At 40.0% G+C, this 16949-nt stretch overlaps 2 protein-coding genes across 3 annotated transcripts in view; both read right to left on the bottom strand.

The window, feature by feature from the left end:
• STT3A (STT3 oligosaccharyltransferase complex catalytic subunit A) overlaps positions 1-11937 on the bottom strand; it is a 29366-nt gene extending 17429 nt beyond the window's left edge. For both annotated transcript variants that reach the window (XM_012783299.2, XM_076002627.1), the window contains exons 1-6: positions 11828-11937; positions 8229-8355; positions 7455-7515; positions 4386-4507; positions 3551-3696; positions 1888-1978 (exon numbers count right to left, since the gene is read on the bottom strand). In XM_012783299.2, coding sequence (XP_012638753.1) covers positions 1888-1978; positions 3551-3696; positions 4386-4507; positions 7455-7515; positions 8229-8316 — 508 coding nt within the window. In that variant the 5' untranslated portion in view covers positions 8317-8355; positions 11828-11937. The remainder of the gene's footprint in view (positions 1-1887; positions 1979-3550; positions 3697-4385; positions 4508-7454; positions 7516-8228; positions 8356-11827) is intronic.
• LOC105881613 (large ribosomal subunit protein eL39-like) lies at positions 8-1878 on the bottom strand. Its single transcript, XM_076002631.1, has one exon. It carries the CDS (start codon positions 1801-1803, stop codon positions 1648-1650), a length of 156 nt encoding a protein of 51 aa, XP_075858746.1. The 5' UTR covers positions 1804-1878; the 3' UTR covers positions 8-1647.
• Positions 11938-16949: the final 5012 nt, after the last annotated feature.

Genomic DNA, 16949 nt, shown 5'->3' with positions numbered 1-16949 from the left:
GACACATCAAAACTTCAACAAGAGGCCATGCTAGCATAGTGGTTAAGAAAACTGTTCTGTACCTGTACACATCTTAAACCATACTTACTAAAAAAGAAAAAGAAAATTGTTCTGGAACTGATCAACTAGATTCATAACTCAGATCCACTACCTAGTAACAGTATATTTTTAGGCAAATTATTTATCTCCCTTTGTCTCAGTTTCCTATAAAAAGGAGTCTGTAAATAGTATCTACATTATAAAACAATCGTGAAGACAAATATAATTAATGCACGGAAAGCACTTAGAACAGTACCTAGCATATAGTAAACATTCAGTAAATGTTGGCCACTATTATTATTGTTCTTTCCAGGCACTAAATTCCTGCCAGGGTAGTCCTAAAGACATCCTATACCATGATAGATCATCTTGCCTCTAAATCTTAACCCAAGGTGGTCTTTATGCCCCAACTGCCCCACCCCTTAATATCTGCCTAAAGAAAGACCCAGTTTAACCTCAACCACTTCCCAAAAACTTTCCTTGATTCCAAATCTCAATTAATCTCTTTTTACGCTACATTTTCAAAGTATTCTGTTCTTATTTCTATCACAGCACATTTGCCTAACATTGGAATTATTATTATAAGTCCATTTTAATCTTCCTTAATAGATTATGGGCAAATATAGTCTTATTCATTACTTATCTCTTTATTTTCTTAATTATGCCCCAAAATAATTTTACTCATTATCTACCTTCATATAGTTTAACACTATGTTTTCCCAAAATAACATTCAATAAATATACGTTGAATTTAAAATAAGTCAATAAAAGTCATTACAATTTTTTTTTTTTTTTGAGACAGAGTCTCACTTTGTTGCCCAGGCTAGAGTGAGTGCCATGGCATCAGCCTAGCTCACAGCAACCTCAAACTCCTAGGCTCAAGCAATCCTGCTGCGTCAGCCTCCCCAGTAGCTGGGACTACAGGCATGCGCCATGATGCCCGGCTAATTTTTTCTCTATATATTAGTTGGCCAATTAATTTCTTTCTATTTATAGTAGAGACGAGGTCTTACTCTTGCTCAGGCTGGTTTCGAACTCCTGACCTTGAGTGATCTGCCCCCCTCGTTCTCCCAGAGTGCTAGGATTATAGGCGTGAGCCACCGCACCTGGCCAAGTCATTACAATTTTAAGGACATCTATTCCACTTATTTAGGAACATAACGCAAATGATTATAATGTTTAAACAATAGTTAATTCTGTGAGTCCACAGATGAACCAAAGGCTTATAAGAAAAGTTGCAAGCTACCTGTCCAGAGGGGATGATGGGAAGAGAATGTGAACTTGTCCAAGATCCTGTCTTGCCCTTCTCACTCAGATACCATTTTTATTATTGTTAACAACAAATCTGAACCCAGATACTCCTACATTTTGTAAAGCTCTGTTGGAAAATGAAGTAAACAGATCCCCTTCAGCATTTTATATGTTTTTTAAACAAAAAGTCTCACATATTTATTACTGAACCAGCTTATTAGTGCAGAGCATATAAACAAAGAGAAAAATCATTTCCCAATGAAATATGCCTGACTGGATAATAGTGACATTTTTAGTTTGATATGGGATAAGATGATATAGCATAAATATGTGTGCCATCATCTCATGTGCAATTCCTTATAGGCCCAGCTTGGGTCTTCTCCAATGACTCCTCTTGGAGCTGTACCTGATTTTATTATCAGTTCTCATCCAAATCCATTGGGGAATGGGATGAGTTTGCTTCTGTTTCTTGACCAGAATTCTCTTGATTCTGAAAGTCTTGTGAGAAGACATGGCGAGAGACGGAGTCAATCACACACACTACGATGGCAGAGGAAGGGAGAAAAGGGGACCCCTTGAGCACTTTAAAAGTCTCACCTTCGTTATCATAGGAGCCAGCCACAGATCGAGAGATATAGCCAGGAACTACAGCAATCATGGCAGCAGCAAGAAGCCCAGCCCCTGCGTCCTGTAAGAAAAGAGGGGTAACAAGTTAATACCAATACACCTACGAGACAGACTAGAGGATCCACTAGTCCATTCTGTTTATGATGGGCCCAGAAAACATCCAACAGTTTCCAAGGTAAATATAAGATGCTAAAAATGCTCACAGTACAAAAAACTTCATGACCAATTGCCCATGACACCAAGTCTGAAACTGAGAACGCATATGCTGAGGACAAACAAAAATCAAGTGAGATGTCAAACATCAAACCCTGCCCCAAAATGGGCTGTTTGGCTACCAGTCCCCACAGGCTTATCAGTCCCTACTCCTAACAATACCTGCACATCACAGGGACACCAGTCACACCTCTAAAAGCCATGTAAGGACAAAGGAGGAAAATTATTATTTGAGTTAAAACACCAACAAAGGTAGGTGATCTACCTGGACTGGAGATACCAGGAGCTTAGGTAATAAAGTTGGAACACCACCAGCTAACCTTTGAGCTCAGGGGAAAGGAGCAACAAAAATATAACCCACACTCCAAAAAAGTAAAAGACTTATCTGTTGATAAAAGTCAAATTTGGGACAAGGGAAGCAGGGGAAGGATGAAAAGTGTTCCAAACTTAACTCAGACTTCCCAAGCACTCCTAGTAGTATTTCACCTCACAGGTATCTCCCTGACACCATCGCACAAACTAAGAAGAGTACCCAGGGTGCCACGGTCAGTAATGCTGAAACCAGGAAAAACAGAGTCAGCATTATAGAGCCAACTACAGAAACAAAATGGCTTAAAAATTTTAAAATAAATGCTTTTCAAAAAATCAACAATTGCCAAGTTCATTTCTGGTAAGAAGAACTAACCACTTTGGAAAATTTCATGTAGCTTTTTTTCCCTCTCCCTTACATTATAAGGACTTCAAAATCTAAGCCTCGCCGGGCGTGGTGGCTCACACCTGTAATCCTAGCTCTCTGGGAGGCCGAGGCGGGCGGATTGCTCGAGGTCGGGAGTTTGAAACCAGCCTGAGCAAGAGCGAGACCCCGTCTCTACTATAAATAGAAAGAAACTAATTGGCCAACTAATATATAGAGAAAAAATTAGCCGGGCATGGTGGCTCATGCCTGTAGTCCCAGCTACTTGGGAGGCTGAGGCAGAAGGATCGCTCGAGCCCAGGAGTTTGAGGTTGCTGTGAGCTAGGCTGACGCCACGGCACTCACTCTAGCCTAGGCAACAAAGCGAGACTCTGTCTCAAAAAAAAAAAAAAAAAAAAATCTAAGCCTCACATTTTGCATTTAAATGTTTTTTTCCTTTATATTGGAATTTATTACTTCTTTTAATTGTTCACTCATTCTTTTTCTTTTCAGTTTCTTATTTCTTATTCAAATATTCACTCATAAGGACAAACAGTTACTAATGATAAGAAACCATATATTCTAGGGAGGTGTTGGAGTTAACCCAATTAATTCCCTCCAGCAAAAGCAATCTTTACCTTCCAGCTCCCTGTCTATCTGAGGCTCTTGGCCCCCCGCCCTCCAGCGTCTACTAGAGAGGTTTAATAACATTCATTCTCAAGCCTCCTGGCACCCCAAATCCTTCACCTTGAGCTCTTTGGTAAGGTGGTACGTGACGATGGTGGTGAAGGAGGAGAAGAGAGGGGCCAGGAACACACACACATTCCGAATGTCGATGGTGATGTGGAAAAAATGGAGTACATGGTAGATTGCAGCAGAGGTGATCATTAAGCCTGTAACAGGAAGAAGAAACTCCATTAGGTTGTCCTGCTAAGACAAAGAACTTAAGGAAAAGAGAAAGGACAAATTCAAGTCTCAATAAAGTATCTACACAGATCTTGATAAAGCACAACAAATACTAAGACAGCAACTGCAGTAAGCCTATAAATTTCTCTCCTAGGATTCAATCAGAAGTCCAGAATGTATAAGAAACTACTCATCTCCATTCTCTCATACATGTTCTCTTATCTAGATAAGATCCACTTTTAGAAATATGTAATCAGGATGAAATTATAAGTATCACAAAAGGAAGCCATTAGTAATAAAACTGTCCTATAACACACAAGTATCTTATTTCTATTTTTTTTTAAAAAAACCTATTCTCATCCTGGATAGAGCTGGAACCCATTCTACTAAGTAAAGTATCCCAAGAATGGAAAAAACCACCACATGTACTCACCGTAACACTGGTTTTAACTGATCAACACTTAAGTGTACAGATAGTAATAACATTCATCGGGTGTTGGGCAGATGGGAAGGGGGAGGAGAGGATGGGTACGGTGCACACCATCTGGAGGATGGACACGTTTGAAGCTCTGGCTTGGGGCAGGGACAAGGACAATATATGTAACCTAAACATTTGTACCCCCATAATATGCTGAAATAAAAAAGAAAAAAAAAAACAAAACCCTGTTCTCCTCACCTGGGTAAATTGTTCCTCCAATGATCCGTCCCAAAGGGTACCAGGCCCGGTCATCAAACCAGTTATGGAATTTATAAAACCCCTCCTCAGCTAGGAATCGTGTAGTCCGATAATTAAAGTACCTATAGCAAGAAAGAAAGATCTGTGTGTCCTCTTCATACTCAAATACTTGGACTAATTTGTGGTGAATTTTGCTCCCTACGGTACAACATTGAGGAACCTATTACTTGAAGAAAACTCAGTTTAGTACCAAGACTTATGCCATGAAAATCATTTTACACTACCGTAAGTCTCCTCATTTCTAGCTCCATGCTTATCTCAACTAAAGCGCTGCTTCTCTAATAAGGCAATGAAACTGGGGCCTAACACTGCAACAGAGCAATCAAGCAGCATACTGCATCAGCCTAGCAGTAGGGAGGCATTAGGACCAGTCAGAGAATTGAAGCACCCAGAAGACAAAGCCACTTAAATGTGGGCACCAATAGATTTTGGATCTTTTCAAGTGACAGGAAAATGCAAAAAAAAAAAAAAAAAAATTGTATTTCTATACCACACATAAGAACACATGGATAACATCAAGGGATGAGCATCTTTAAAGATGCTGGTATAACACCATACACAGGATAAAAAATTTTATGGTGGCGCATGCCTGTAGTCCCAGCTACTGGGGAGGCTGAGGCAGCAGGATTGCTTGAGCCCAGGAGATTGAGGTTGTTGTGAGCTAGGCTGACTCCACGGCACTCTAGCCAGGGCAACAGAGTGAGATTCTGTCTCAAAATAAATAAATAAGAAAAAAAGTCCAGGCATGGTGGCTCACGCATGTAATTCCAACACTTTGGGAAGCCCAGGAGAGAAGACTGCTTGAGGCCAAGAATTCAACACCAGCCTGGGCAATAGAGCGAGAGACCCATCTCTAAAAATAAAACAAATTAGCCAAGCATGCTGGCACATGCCTGTAGTCTTAGCTACTCGGGAGGCTGAGGAAGGAAGATTGCTTAAACCCAGTAATTTGAGGTTATAGTGCGCTACAATCATGCAACCACACTCCAGGCTAGGCAACAGAGACCCTCTTAAAAAAAAGGAAAAAAATGAACAAAAGACATAAATAAATAAAATGGGTCTCAAACTAGGGATGGTTTAATTGCTACAGATAATCATTACTAACCATCCTCCTTACCCACCTCTTTAACCCTATTTTCCTCCTTGGTCAGTCAAGTTCTAACAGCTAAAGTAAGCAGAAGCAGCAGATGGCAGAAATTTTTATCCTTCTGTTTGTAACTAATGAATGATATTTTGGTAACTATTAGAAACAGGAGAGATGAGGATAGCAGTTGGAATTGTGTCCTTTATCTACCAGTAGGAAAGGCAGAGTGCAATGGAAGAAGTGTAAGTCAGTGGGAATAGGTATGGACTGGGCTCATGCTCTGTGCCTCAGTTTCCTCCTTGGGTCGCATTATCTTTATGGTCCCTTCCAGCTCTTGACTACAGAGCAGATATTCTTGCTAGCCCTAACCATCTCACCTTAGTATTTGATCATCTAGAGAGTCTGAGAAAGAAGCCCTAACAGATTGTTATGAAGAAACAAAAAATGTTTCCTCATTCAAGAGAAAAATATAAATTGATTTGGGAGGCCCCAAAGAGAATGTTTGTAATGCTTCCAAAATGCTTTCAAATATCTACACAAAAGAAAATGATAAATTTGCAAGAAGTTACAAGCATTAAACTTTTTAATCAATGCTCCTTAACCCTGAATATGCTATTTTTAAGATATTAATGATAAACCAAGGACCTGTGACTCTGGCTCTCCAAATTTTTTATAAGCCTTAACTTTGGGAAATATAACATAGAGACTCTAGTCTCTGGAGTCTGACAAACCTACATTCAAATCTTGGCTCCCCCATTTACTAAATGTGTAACCTTGGATAGATAGCCTCTCCCAGCCTGAGTCTCTTTATGTGTAAAAAGGGATAATAGTGCCTACAACTCAAAGGGTGTTGTAAAGATTTAGAGATTATCTATAAAACAATGCTTGGAACAAAATGAATGCTTAATAAATGTTAGTTATTAATACTACTGAAAGCTTTCACCTGTATCTTTATCTTTTTTTTTTTTTTTTTTTTTGAGACAGAGTCTCACTCTGTTGCCCGGGCTAGAGTACCATGGTGTCAGCCTAGCTCACAGCAACCTCAAACTCCTGGGCTTAAGCAATCCTTCTGCCTTAGCCTCCCAAGTAGCTGGGACTACAGGCATGCGCCACCATGCACAGCTAATTTTTTCTATATATTTTAGTTGGCCAATTAATTTCTTTCTATTTTAAGTAGAGACAGGGGTCTCACTCTTGCTCAGGCCGATTTCGAACTTCTGACCTTGAGCTATCCTCCCACCTCGGCCTCCCAGAGTGCTAGGTGTGAGCCACCACCCCCGGCCTATCTTTTTCATATAATGAACAAAATCCCTAATCACACTCACACCTTTATATTTTACCCAATGCCTTAGAATTCAACTAATAAGCTCAATTTCTGTCATATAAACTTTTTTTGTTTTTTGAGACACAGTCTCACTCTGTTGCCTGCGCTAGAGTGCCATGCATGCAACCTCAAATTCCTGGACTTAAGCAATCCTCTGCCTCAGCCTCCCAAGTAGCTGGGACTACAGGTACATGCTACCATGCCCAACTTGGTAGTTCCCTTCTTTTTCTTTCTTTCTTTCCCTTTTCTTTGTTTTTGAGACGAGGTTCTCACTATGTTGCCCAGGCTCATCTCCAACTCCTAGGCTCAAGAGATCCTCCCACCTCAGCCTCCTTTATAGCTGGGATTAAAGGACAGGCCGCCATACCCAGCCAATGTCTCTCACACTTTTTAAGTTGAAGAAACTCACTTGGTCATTTCCAACAGAAATGATTCAAACGGAGATAACTATCTCTTTTGGAAAACTTAAAGGGTTTTTTTTTCCTTAAATGTATTAAAAGCACATTTCTGCCACTGAGAGCTGCCTGGAATTTGAATCTGAAACCCATGAACCTGTATGCCTTGCAAAGGAAATAATACCAGATCAAGCAAAGGTACTCACGGATCAAACTCATGGATAACACTTTCAAATCTCAGGACAGCAAAGAGACGAGTGGAGAAAGCTGCAAAAAGCAGAGAATTAATATTTTAATTGTGCCATGAAAGAACAATAGCAGATATAGTAGTATTACAGAGAAGATAGTATTATCCAGCACAGAGGTCACAAAAAATATAAAATAATCCCCGAATAAAGTCTTTATCCATCTCTCCCCACATAAATGAAACATTTCTACATTTTCCACTTAGGTAGGACACAGTTAACCACTATAAAGCCTGTAACATTACATTTACCTACTAATACTGAACTCAACTTACATGGTCATCTTTTATATATGCTCTTCCCACCCACACAGAACTAACCTTAACCTTGGAGCAAACTAAGAGGTATGGCAAGCAAGACAAGACTATACTTATGACTCATGAAGAGCCAGAAAATATAAAAAACAGAAGTTCTCAAGAAAGTTTCAAAAATACTAAGGCATCTAAATTGAAGATAATTATCTTTTACAAAACTCAGTGTCCAAGGTTCCTCAGTATCTCTTTCAGCCCTTTGAAAAAACAGAATTAGCACAGCATGCTTCCCATTCTTTCCCAGATGATCACAGCACTGATTTTTATATTCCTTATATTTCTTTTATTTTACCTTCATAAAATTATACTAATGAGAAGGGAAAAACATAATCTTCTAAAAAGAGCAAGGCATTTTAAGAAAGCCACTTTCAATTTTTTTCAAGGTTTTCTCCTTTCCCAAAGAAAGGTCCATGTGCATACTCACATAATACAGCAGCCATTGACAAAATGAGAAGCTTCAAAAGGGTGTCCTGCTTCTCATAGGACAACCGCAAAAATCCAAGCTTAGTCATCTTGACATCAAATGGTGGCAACAGATGACACTCAAATAGCTGAAATGGAAAAGTCAAGACCATAGGATACTGAATACCTTCAATTTACTTATCTTTCATATTTTATGGTGGGAGACAATGAGCTAGGACATATGAGCTAGTGAAAACACCAGAGAGGGTCAAGGCTAATACCAATACCCTAGCCTTGCCTAAAGTATGATCTACTGGCAAGGAAGTAGGCACAGTCAGGTCTGTGTCAAAACTAAAATGGAGTGATCAGAATATACCACCCATAATTCTGTTTCCCATTTTCTCAGATCTAACAAGTACACAAGCGTGACTGCCAATAGTATGTTACAAAAGGGAGAAGATGCACAAATAAATAGGAAAGATTAGAAAGAGAAAAAAATAATAAAATGAAGAAAGAAAGCATTCAGGAAAAAGCAGGAATGTATGGGAAAAAAGCAGGGAATGAACACTGAGTACAAAAGTAAACATATAAAGAGGAAAAATAGAAGTTGCAACTGAATCAGCATAATTTCCAGCCCTAAATTTAAGCTTCAACTGACTGACTACAAGCTTCTTCCTATTTCAAATCCCAATGGGGCTATAGGGTCAACTACAGAGTAGGACTGATCACTAATACAGGTATGATCATGCACACAGAAGAGGAGGAGATACACAAATCACTGTACTCTCAATCCCATATATCACACTGTAGCTACTGCTCAGATTTATACCCGCTTCCAGTTATCTGTCTCAATGCATCTCTATAATTGACACTGCTGATTTAAGCAACTGATTCCATGAAACAGAGAGATTTAGTTCATGGCAGCAGGTGATAATCTGGAGAGAAAAGAAAATAAATTTTTCCTCTGAAGCAGAAAAAGGTCGGGGGGAAAAAAAACTAGATTAAAATAAAATGTTGGCTGGATACAGTAGCTCATGCCTGTAATCCTAGCAGTTTGGGAGGCCAAGGTAGGAGGTTCACTTGAACCCAGGATTTCAAGACCAGCCTGGGCAACATGGCAAGAACCTACCTCTACAAAAAACAAACAAACAAAAATTAGCCAGGCATGGTGGTGCATGCCTACAGTCCCAGCTACTTGGGAAGCTGAGGCAGGAAGATAGCTTAAGCCCAGGAGTTCAAGGCTGCAGTGAGCTACATTTGCACCACTGTACTCCTGCCTGGGTGACAGAGCAAGATCCTGTCTTGAAAATAAATAAGTAAATAAATAATAAAATAAAATGTTGAGGGAAGCAGTTGATAAATAATTCAGAATAGTAATCACTTGATAGACAAGAATTATTTATATGGCATAACCACTGTGCTTGTTTTCTCATTTGTAAAATATGGATAATACCACTACTCCATAGGATTGTTAAAAGGACATACTCGGTACTACATAAGAGTTGGCTATTATTACCACCTACTGAGCCATTCTTTCCCCAAATGACTGTACATGAAGCTTGGCTAAATATCTGTGCCCTTACAAAATGCCAGGTATTAAGTACTTGATGTGCATTTATCTTATTTAATTCTTACAATTTATGAGGTAGGTAACTTTTCTCTTAATAGATGAGAAAACTGGTGACCTAATAATAAGGCCATGCAGCTAACCCTAGACAGTCTGACTTCAGACTCTTCCCTTCTAACCATTACATCCCCACTATTTCCTCCATTGACAGAAAAATTAATGATAAAAATCCTAGCTTTTTAGATGTAGATTATCCCTTCATATTAATTCCAGATTTACATACTGAGGAAGCTAAAGCCCAACAACTTAAGTGACTTCTGTCAAGGAATAATGTTTAAATCACTTTGGGCAAGATCACGTTCCCATTTCTATTTATCTGGAAATTAGATAACATTGAATCAGATTCTTATTTTACCTACTTTTGGGAAAGGATTCTGGGGTTCCTAATTTGGACTGGCAATGTGGTATAGTGAAATCAGAAAACAGACCTAAAATGCCCCATTCCAGTTCTAGCAATAGCTACCTCATAGATTGTTTTAAATGAAACCTAAGTATTTTAGAGCCAAGAGACAAAATCAAAACAAAAAAAAGGTTAGCTATGTCTATATAAGATAGCTACTACTATCTTAAATGATAAGCTTATCAAGGGCTACATGATAAAAAACATAGTAACAAAGGATAAGTAATATAGTACAAGGCTATGCTTGGGGAAAAAAAGAACTTGCATCCCTCCTGATCTTTTTTTTGCTTTTATTATTATTTTTAATTCACACATAATAATTGTACAGTTTTATGAGGTACAGTGTGACATTTCAATACACATATACAATGTATAATGATCAAATCAGGGTAATTAGCACATCCATCACCTCAAACACTTATGATTTTTTTACGTTGGGAACATTCAAAATCTACTCTTCTAGCTACATACAATAAATTCTTGTTAATTATAGTTACCCTATAGTGCTACAGAACACCAGAACGTATTCCTCCTATCTAGCTGTACTTATGTATCTGCTAACGAACCTTTGGCTACCCCCTACCCTAATTTTTTCACCACTATCACTGGAGGAAAAAATAACACTGGACTAGGTGGAAGGCATGAAGAATCATACATTCCTAGTCCTAACACTGAGAAGTCAACATCTTTTCCATAATTAACTGTCCCAGAAGAGCAGTTTTTTTAGATGTGTGTTTAAGTATAATCCCAAAGGAAAACCTTATCATGCAATCAAAAATAAAGACCTAACTCTGGGAAGTCAACAATCCAGCCATCTCTGTCAGGTTTGTAGCTGTTTTCTGGAATGTCTGAAATAAAAACAAACTTGACACCACTGAGTTGATGTGAGCCACACACCCAGAAGAGTAAGCAGAGGAAATGAGAATGCTAGGACCTTTGCCTAAAAACTGAGTAAAGGAGCTGGTAATTCAAGGCAGGACCGTAAAGGAGTTTTCACTGTGTGCTCTTTGATCACACCGCACACCACCAAAGTAAATAAGAATAGAGACACTTAAAACATTTAGCATCTGTTCTCCTACAACTATGCCCCGCGAGTCCCACTCTAGCTCCAGTTTCCAAGACTGCAACTTCCCCAGCCCAATTTTCCTACACACGTTTCGACACCCTCTCAACTCCTTAACTCCCCTGCCCTCCCCCTCCTGCTCTCTCCTGCAGTTTCCAGCTCCGTCTCCTTCCCCCAACCCTCACAGAACCGCCCACCTCTGATACCACCCACCGCGGGACACCCCACCACTTCCAACGTACGCGCTTTCCCCTCCAGAGCTAATCCAAGGACCCAGTCTTGCCCACGCCCTCTTGGCCTAAGAGCATGCCCCACCCCGACCACCGACCCTATGTTCCCTACCCACACCTTGACATCCTTCCATCCAGGATGTCCCCACACCACACCCCACGCCCCCTCCTCTACAAGGCCCTAAACTCTATTCTTCACCCTTCCTCTTAAAGCCCTGCCTCCTGCACTTCGCTCAGCCCCTCCAACGTCCTGGACTGCACCTGCCGCTAATCCTTAAGATCCATCCTACGGCCTTCTCACCTAGCCGGCGTTCCTAAGCAATCCGCTCGGCTCCCTCTTCCATCCGTTCAGTAGCGCAGCCAACCCTGGCAGTGGCCGGGTTTGCCTCCCGGACCGCTCTCCATTGGCTGGCTCCAGACCAATACGACACTTCGGAAGAGCGATAGGATTGCGTCACTGTCTGTCAGACCCAGAGGCGGGGACAAGACCACGCTCCCGCTTGTTAACTGGTCAATGTAGCCATCACTTAGCAGGCTGGAGGCGGGACTGTGTATTCCCGTCGAGCTGTCATAGGCCTGCGCGTGAGAGCCAAGAGCGCGGAAAGAACGTGCCCCGAGCAGTTTGGTTGAGGGCCGAGGAGTTACGTGTCGGTCTGCGGACGGAGCAGGAGTAGCGGTGGGAATGTGTGGCGTTGCCTGGTCACGTGACCGGAAGCGGGACGTAAACCGCCGAGGAATAGGCCGTCATTCCAAATCTCAAAAAGCAGGTCTATGAAGCCGCTCGTCTTCGTTATTGAGGAATTTTTTTAAAGGTAGAAATTGGCCATTACCTAATATAAAGTTAAAGGAGAGTAGGGTATAATTTTCTACCTATTGTCAATGAAAGCTCAAATGCTTCCTGGTCCAGACCGTTCCCTCTGGTACAAGATTTGTATGTCCTTTGGCTCAAGAGCTGTTTTCTGCCGTGCTCCGGTACTGATAGACATAGGAGCCTTGACCGATTCCACGAGGCATTTCCTTTCTTCAGCCCCTAGCTTTGTGAAAGGGCGTGCATAGGCCTACAGGGATTGGCGGGGTTAAGCTGGAAGCATCTCTACTGGTGGGCTAATGAGACAGTCACAGGGGCAGAGTTCTCCCAAGCAGTAGATGGGAACCGGCAGGCACCCCAGCCATAAATTCACCCCTTTCTAAGATATCTGCCAGAGAGAGCTGCTTTCCATACCCTAACTGGCCTCCATGTTCCCTCCCCTCCTCCTAACAAAAAAAATATTGCTGAGGGCAGTGAGGAAGGTGAAGCATCATTTCCATCATCTCTCAGACACACACATCAACACCAATATACTCTTGCACTCCCTACACTCCCTCCATACCTCAGTGAGTAAAAGCTACACAAAAAAGAATGGGAGCATCCGGCAACCATTCAAATATGGTTCCAGTACCACTCACTTGCCTTCCTATTTACTCTCCCATGAAGGGAGCCAACCAAACGTATTGAAAGTGCATTATTTAAATCAGTTCTTTAAAATCACGTGTATTTTCTTCAAAATTCACATGATCACAGTCATCCCAGAACGTTATGATTCAATAAATCTATTTTGTTTTCTTTTTAATAGTAGTAGATGTAATTTTAACAGAAGGCAATTGAAGCTGAACCTGCAGGAATTACAGAACTAAAAGTAAATGCTTCTGCAAGAGTTTTCTCTTTAAAGGGGGGGGTGTTAAAATTAGAAAGATTCCTTTAAAAAATACTGTTTTGGCCGGGCGCGGTGGCTCACGCCTGTAATCCTAGCTCTCTGGGAGGCCTAGGCGGGCGGATTGCTCGAGGTCAGGAGTTCGAAACCAGCCTGAGCAAGAGCCAGACCCCGTCTCTACCATAAATAGAAAGAAACTAATTGGCCAACTAATATATATAGAAAAAATTAGCTGGGCATGGTGGCGCATGCCTGTAGTCCCACCCAGCTACTTGGGAGGCTGAGACAGAAGGATCGCTTGAGCCCAGGAGTTTGAGGTTGCTGTGAGCTAGGCTGACGCCACGGCACTCACTCTAGCCTGGGCAACAAAGCGAGACTCTGTCTCAAAAAAAAAAAAAATACTGTTTTAAGAATATTAAGATGTTGGGGTTCTCATTAATTTTTTAAATAATTGAACATGTTTCTTAAAGGGAATAAGTTTAAATTTCTAGGTGATGTAGTTAAGTCAAATTTTTCATAAGTCAAAATATACTACTGAAGAACAGAGTTTAAAATCTAAGCCTATTTTTAGGGTGAGTCTTTGATACCAATCCATTAGAAAAGGAATATCTGCAAGTAAAATCAAAGTCAAGAAAACAATGTCATAGAAAAATTATTGTAATTATTACAAATAAATCCAGAGATTTTATATGAATTCAGTGTATCAGTTAATCTTCCACCCTCCAGACTTACGTTTTGACTTGGTTGTTTCAGAAAGCACTGTTTTTACTATTCCATTAGTTGCTTAAAAGAATACCTTCTAAGAGTCATGACTTTCTTGTAGAGCTTTTGGTCCTTCCCGAAGTGTAAGTTTACCTTTCTTCTATATCTTTGATCCAAAGAAACGTATGCCTACGTCTCATTCTGTAACACACCAGACTAACAGTATGTTATCTGTTTCTTTCTTGAAGATGTTCTTCCTAGAACTCTTTACTGGTAGAACCCACCTTTCTAAGTGTGCTACAAAGCTATATTACTGGGCTCCGCTCTCAATGCACTTCTGGATTACACTGTTTCCTCATTTGGTTGAGTGTTTTAATAAGACATTTCTGTTCCTTGAAAAAAATAATTTTTTTCAAGTAAATTTTTCAGAAAAGCTGAATGGAAAGCAAATAATGTTTTTGCATTTTTCAAAATATCTCTATTTTGTCTTTTATAAAAGGTATGGCTAGGTTTATAATTTTAGGAACAAACTTGGGACCTACCCACCCCAGACACACACAAAACATACATAAAAGCACTTTCAAGACATTGTGACTTTATCTTCGATTATCGAGAATTGTTCTTGAAAAGTCTGATGCCAGTCTGAGTCATATTCCTTTATAGGCAATCTATTTTTCTCTCTGAAAAACTGTTTTTCCTTAGGGATTTCATCTATGTGTTTTGTTTCCTTTCATTTCCCCCGCTTTAGACTTGGCTGGCCTATTCAATCTGAAAACTCCAATTTTCATCAGCAGTCCAGGAAATATTGATTTTATTCTTGACTCCATTTTTCTATTCTCATTTTCTGAAGTTGCTATTAGACAAATGTTGTATCTCCTGGTGCTTGAATTCTTCCATGATTCTTGACTTTTTAAAAAATCTTTTTGCTCCATATTCTATAAGATTTCTTTGGTTTTATCTTGCAACACACTAAATTAGCCTCCTCAATGTCACTTTTATAAGCCATTTTTTTTTTTTTTTTTTGAGACAGAGTCTCACTGTGTTGCCCAGGCTAGAGTGCCATAGCGTTAACCTAGCTCATAGCAACCTCAAACTCCAGGGCTCAAGCGATCCTCCTGCCTCAGCCTTCTGAGTAGCTGGGACTACAGGCATGCACCACCATGCCCAGCTAATTTTTTCTATATATTTTTAGTTGTCCAGCTAATTTCTTTCTATTTTTAGTAGAAATGGAGTCTTGCTCTTGCTTAGGCTGGGCTTGAATTCCTTAGCTCAAAGGATCCTCCCACCTCAGCCTCCCAGAGAGCTAGGATTACAGGCTTGAGCCACTGCACCAGGCCTAAGCCATCTCATCTTTAAAAATTTCCACAGCTGCTTTAATTTCCAAGAACTTTCCCATTATGTTCCTTTTTCACAATAATATGGTTCTTATTTTGTGGATGCAGTAGCTTCTCAAATTTCTGGGAAAGTAGTTTACTTGAATTTAAATTACCTTTTGTTTCTGTAATTACTTAAATTTCCTCCAGAACCAGGTGTTATGTGTATTTTGGAAAAGCTGTTAAGATGATTCTGATGCCAATTTGTGGTTTAAAATTATGAGGTTTTTTGTCTGGAAACAGGGTCATTCTCTGTTGCCTGGACTAGAATGCAATGGTGTCACCATAGCTCACTGCAACCTCAAACACCTGGGCTCAAGGGATCCTCCTGCTTCAGCCTCCTATTCAGTTAGGACTACAGGTACACACCACCATGTCCAGCTAATTTTTATTTTTCTTTCTTGTAGACACCAGGTCTTGCTGTGTTGCTCAGGCTGGTCTCCAAACTCCTGACCTCCAGCCATCTTCCTACCTCATTCTCCCAAAGTGTTAGGATTACAGGCCTGAACCACTGTGCCCACCTAAAATAACTTAAATGATCAAATGGTCACTGTTTTTTGCATAGATCTCAAAGCATTATAAAACATTTAAATCTGAAATTAAAGAATGAATACAAGAATGAGAGGCCTGATTTCTCATTCTATTCAAAGATTCTCTGAATGCCAATGTTTTGCCCAGCTTTGAGACCTGTGGAAAATAGCTATTTGATCATAAAAATCTTAAAATTTTGCATGTTCATTTTCTTGTCTGTTAGGCCCAAGAGAGCAGTAATCATCTTTCTCGTTCACCCTTGAGTCTCCAATGTCTGACAGGTGTTCAAATACTTGTTACATGATTAAGTCATCTGTTCCCCCACTTGATATCTTACTAGTTCTACAGACTCATTTTAGGTCTGTCCAAAATTTTTCATTGATATATATGCTACCCTGACCTGAAGTCAGCTTTCTTTTAACTTCTGTGGGTCACACAGGATAGGCAGAACACATTAATGATGGGTGAGATGACTGCTAAACAAACTTTCTATTCCACCCCACTAACTGATGAGTTGGTGACCTTTACCAGAGCAATTTCAATGACAGCAAGTTTAATGACGGAGCTATATGAATGAACATACTACCACCATAATATTAGTGAATAGAAAATGAGTAGACAGTGAATGGACAACCATAGTTGCTCTTTTTTCCCACAGATTGTATCTTTTAAGGTGGTTTATAAAACTTTGACCATTAGTTGCCCACTTCTGGATTTGTTCCTGTTTGTCACAGTTCTTCTTAAACTTTATCTTAACCCTTATTAAATGCAGAGCAATTAACATGAGTGCATGAATCTGTCCATTTAGAAGTTTCTAGCAAACTGAATGTACTCGGATCTAAAGCATCCACTTTCTAATTCAGGAGCTGCTGCAACAGACAACTCAGGTATAAAGGTAGAATAAAAAGGGTAGTATTTTGAATTATAAATACCAGTTGTGGCTATCACTGAAAAAAGCTTGTATGAACAATTCCTGAGATCCTACTGGTTGTGATTAAAACTCAAGCTAATTTTCATTTTCAGTGACATGAATGAGGTCCCTTGTTTTTGGTTACTAATTATTAGTCTGCCTCAAACTGCCATTCTGAACTTAGCAAACAAAATCAGAGCCTAGTCTTTGATTCCA

This window comes from Microcebus murinus, chromosome 4 (genome assembly GCF_040939455.1).
Source record: "Microcebus murinus isolate Inina chromosome 4, M.murinus_Inina_mat1.0, whole genome shotgun sequence".
In the NCBI taxonomy this organism is placed as follows: domain Eukaryota; kingdom Metazoa; phylum Chordata; class Mammalia; order Primates; family Cheirogaleidae; genus Microcebus; species Microcebus murinus.
The sequence above is the reverse complement of the archived record's forward strand: the minus strand, read 5'-3'. Positions and strand labels throughout refer to the sequence as shown.